We start from the raw sequence: 5,000 nt of genomic DNA on the forward strand, positions 1-5,000 counted from the left end.
ACACACACACACTTCATCTCATACACACACACCTCATCGCACACCTGCACTACACACACACACTCATCTCACATCACACACACATCATCTCATACACACACACACTCATCAACCACACAGCATCTCATATCACACACACACACACACACTCATCTCATCTGCATACACACACACACATCTAAATCTCATCTGCACACACACCACACACACTATCTTACACTTACACCTCATCTCATCTGCTACACACACACATCACTCCTATCACACACACACACTCATCTCATACTGCACATCCACCTAGCATGCATCTCACACACACACTACACTCATCTCAACTACACACACACACTCATCTCATGCACACACACACACCTCACTCTCTGCACACACACACACCTTCATATATAGTGTCTTTACACACACACATAAATGATCGTGTCGTACACACACACACTTCATGGCTCACTCGTGCACCACACACCACACCATCATCACACACTTCATCACACACACACATCTCATCTCATGCACACACCTTGTCTCATACCTTTCGTCGGCATGTCACACACACACTCATCTGCACTAAATACACACACACACACCTGCTGCTCATCTCGCGCGCACACACGCACTCTATAGTCTCTTGCACACACACACTGTCTCATGCGCACTTTTGCACCACATCATCACACTTACACGCTGTGTGCCTGCACACTTATCATAATGCATAGCCTAGTCTTCATGCCACGCGCTAAATCATCTCTACACCTGCACTACCCACACTAATCTCATGTGCCACACTGCACACTTCATCTCATACACACACACACACTTGATCTCACACACACACACACACACACTTCATCTCACACACACACACTTCATCTCACACACACACACTTCATCTCACACACACACACACACACACTTCATCTCACACACACACACACACACACTTCATCTCACACACACACACACACACACTTCATCTCACACACACACACACACTTCATCTCACACACACACTTCATCTCATACACACACACACACACTTCATCTCACACACACACACACTTCATCTCACACACACACACACTTCATCTCACACACACACACACTTCATCTCACACACACACACACTTCATCTCACACACACACACACTTCATCTCACACACACACACACTTCATCTCACACACACACACACACACACTTCATCTCATACACACACACACTTCATCTCACACACACTCATCTCATACACACACACACTCATCTCATACACACACACACACTCATCTCATACACACACACACACTCATCTCATACACACACACACACTCATCTCATACACACACACACACACTCATCTCATACACACACACACACACTCATCTCATACACACACACACACCATCTCATACACACTTCATCTCACACACACACACACTTCATCTCACACACACACACACTTCATCTCATACACACACACACTTCATCTCATACACACACACACTTCATCTCATACACACACACACTTCATCTCATACACACACACTTCATCTCATACACACACACACACCACACTTCATCTCATACACACACACACACACACTTCATCTCATACACACACACACTCACACAGGAGTGCAGTGTAAGAGTCCTCACCTGTCCCTGTGATGACCGTGACGAAGTTTTCCACGCCCTTCCCGTGGCCGAACTTCCTCTCGGCGAGCGCGGCGCAGTTCCCGTCGTTATCCACCCACACCGGCAGGTGGAGCAACTGAGACAGCGGAGAGCGCAGGTCAATGCGATTCCACTCGTTTATCAGCTTCGTGGAGTCCAACACCACGCCATCCTTAGGGTTCACTCTGCCTCCAGTACTCACCCCTACAGCACAGAAAGAGAGAGAGAGACCGAGATGGAGAGAGAGAAAGAGTGAAAAAGATAGAGACCGAGACAGAGAGAGAAAGAGAAGATGAATAAATAAGTGAAGAGCCATGTTCCAAATGAATGAACACTGAGCTACGTTAATGGATAGATGAAAAGATGAATAGATGCATGGATGGGACACTGAGTTTGATGGATGGATGGATGTGTGGGTGGGTGGGTTTTTGGGTAGGTGGATAGATGGATGGATGGATATGTGGGTGGGTTTTTGGGTAGATAGATAGATAGATAGATAGATAGATAGATAGATGTGTAGGTGGGTGGGTGGGTTTTTGGGGAGGTGGATGGATGGATGGATGTGTGGGTGGGTGGGTTTTTGGGGAGGTGGATGGATGGACAGATGGATGGATGGACAGATGGTCATACCAACTCCCAGGATTCTGCAGTTGAGGCTGACGGCGTCGGTCATGGCCTGTTTGCACATGCTCAATATGAGCTCCATTCTCTCCTCATAGGTCTTAGGGTTGGGCTGAGTGTACTTCCTCATGATCTTCCCCTGTAACACACACACACGCACAAACACACAAACACACACACAAACACACACAAGCACAAACACACACAAACACACACGCACATTTTTTTAACTTTTTTTTTTTAAACAAAAACATCAGCTGCATAAGGTCTGGCTAAAATTATAACCTGCCACCTCACACACCTTGAAATTCTGTATGTGTATGCGTGTCTGTGTGTGTGTGTCTGCATGTGTATGTATGTGTCTGTGTGTCTGTATGTGTGTGTGTGTGTCTGTATGTGTGTGTGTCTGTGTGTGTGTGTGTGTGTGTGTGTGTGTCTGCATGTGTATGTATGTGTCTGTGTGTCTGTATGTGTGTGTGTGTGTCTGTATGTGTGTGTGTCTGTGTGTGTGTGTGTGTGTGTGTGTGTGTCTGCATGTGTATGTATGTGTCTGTGTGTCTGTATGTGTGTATGCGTGTCTGTGTGTGTGTGTCTGCATGTGTATGTATGTGTCTGTGTGTGTGTGTCTGTATGTGTCTGTATGTGTCTGTGTGTGTGTGTCTGTATGTGTCTGTATGTGTCTGTGTGTGTGTGTCTGTATGTGTCTGTGTGTGTCTGTGTGTGTGTGTCTGTATGTGTCTGTGTGTGTGTCTGTATGTGTGTGTGTCTGTGTGTGTCTATGTGGGTGGGTGTGTGTGTGTGTCTGTATGTGTCTGTGTTTCTGTATGTGTGTGTGTGTGTATGTGTGTGTGTGTCTGTATGTGTGTGTCTGTGTGTGTGCGTGTCTATGTGTCTGTATGTGTGTGTGTCTGTGTGTGTGTGTCTGTATGTGTGTGTCTGTGTGTGTGCGTGTCTATGTGTCTGTATGTGTCTGTGTGTTTCTGTATGTGTGTCTGTGTGTGTGTGTCTGTATGTGTCTGTGTGTGTCTGTATGTGTCTGTGTGTGTCTGTGTGTGTGTGTATGTATGTGTCTGTGTGTGTGTCTGTATGTGTGTGTGTCTGTGTGTGTCTATGTGGGTGGGTGTGTGTGTGTGTCTGTATGTGTCTGTGTTTCTGTATGTGTGTGTGTGTGTATGTGTGTGTGTGTCTGTATGTGTGTGTCTGTGTGTGTGCGTGTCTATGTGTCTGTATGTGTGTGTGTCTGTGTGTGTGTGTCTGTGTGTGTGTGTGTCTGTATGTGTGTGTCTGTATGTGTCTGTGTGTTTCTGTATGTGTGTCTGTGTGTGTGTGTCTGTATGTGTCTGTGTGTGTCTGTATGTGTCTGTGTGTGTCTGTGTGTGTGTGTATGTGTCTGTGTGTGTGTGTATGTGTCTGTATGTGTCTGTGTATGTGTCTGTGTGTGTGTGTCTGTATGTGTGTGTGTGTGTCTGTATGTGTCTGTGTGTGTCTGTGTATGTGTCTGTGTATGTGTCTGTGTATGTGTCTGTGTATGTGTCTGTATGTGTCTGTGTGTGTGTGTCTGTATGTGTCTGTGTGTGTGTCTGTATGTGTCTGTATGTGTCTGTATGTGTCTGTGTGTGTCTGTGTGTGTGTGTATGTATGTGTCTGTGTGTGTGTGTCTGTATGTGTCTGTGTGTGTCTGTGTGTGTGTGTATGTATGTGTCTGTGTGTGTGTGTCTGTATGTGTCTGTATGTGTCTGTGTGTGTGTGTCTGTATGTGTCTGTGTGTGTGTCTGTATGTGTGTGTGTCTGTGTGTGTCTATGTGGGTGGGTGTGTGGGTGTGTCTGTATGTGTCTGTGTTTCTGTATGTGTGTGTGTGTGTATGTGTGTGTGTGTCTGTATGTGTGTGTCTGTGTGTGTGCGTGTCTATGTGTCTGTATGTGTGTGTGTCTGTGTGTGTGTGTCTGTGTGTGTGTGTCTGTATGTGTGTGTCTGTGTGTGTGCGTGTCTATGTGTCTGTATGTGTCTGTGTGTTTCTGTATGTGTGTGTGTGTGTATGTGTGTCTGTATGTGTATGTGTGCGTGTGCGTGTCTATGTGTCTGTATGTGTCTGTGTGTTTCTGTATGTGTGTCTGTGTGTGTGTGTCTGTGTGTGTGTGTGTCTGTGTGTGTGTCTGTGTGTGTGCGCGTGTCTGTATGTGTGTGTGTGTGTGTGTGTGTGTGTGTGTGTGTGTGTCTGTATGTCTGTGTGTGTGTGTGTTTCTGTATGTGTGTGTGTCTGTATGTGTGTGTGTGTGTGTCTGTATGTGGGTGTGTGTGTGTGTGTTTGTCTATGTGTGTGTGTGTGTGTGTGTGTGTGTGTCTGTATGTGGGTGTGTGTGTGTCTGTGTTTCTGTATGTGTGTGTCTGTGTGTGTGTATGTGTGTGTGTGTGTCTGTGTGTGTGTGTCTGTATGTGTGTGTGTGTCTGTATGTGTCTATGTGTGTGTGTATGTGTGCGCGTGTCTGTATGTGTGTGTGTGTGTGTGTGTGTCTGTATGTGTGTGTGTGCGCGTGTCTGTGTGTGTGTGTGCGCGTGTCTGTATGTGTGTGTGTGTGTGTGTCTGTATGTGGGTGTGTGTGTGTGTGTCTGTATGTGGGTGTGTGTGTGTGTGTCTGTATGTGGGTGTGTGTGTCTGTATGTGTGTGTGTGTGTGTATGTGTCTGTCTGTATGT

The 5,000-nt window shown here is 46.3% G+C and overlaps 1 protein-coding gene across 1 annotated transcript in view; it reads right to left on the reverse strand.

Annotated features, from left to right (window-relative positions):
* Positions 1 to 5,000, reverse strand: part of gne (glucosamine (UDP-N-acetyl)-2-epimerase/N-acetylmannosamine kinase) — a 22,280-nt gene that overhangs the window by 8,725 nt on the left and 8,555 nt on the right. The window contains exons 8-9 of the mRNA XM_058384164.1: positions 2,316 to 2,445; positions 1,668 to 1,889 (exon numbers count right to left, since the gene is read on the reverse strand). Of these exons, the coding sequence (XP_058240147.1) occupies positions 1,668 to 1,889; positions 2,316 to 2,445 (352 nt within the window). The remainder of the gene's footprint in view (positions 1 to 1,667; positions 1,890 to 2,315; positions 2,446 to 5,000) is intronic.

Source organism: Hemibagrus wyckioides, linkage group LG29, assembly GCF_019097595.1.
Source record: "Hemibagrus wyckioides isolate EC202008001 linkage group LG29, SWU_Hwy_1.0, whole genome shotgun sequence".
Lineage (NCBI taxonomy): Eukaryota > Metazoa > Chordata > Actinopteri > Siluriformes > Bagridae > Hemibagrus > Hemibagrus wyckioides.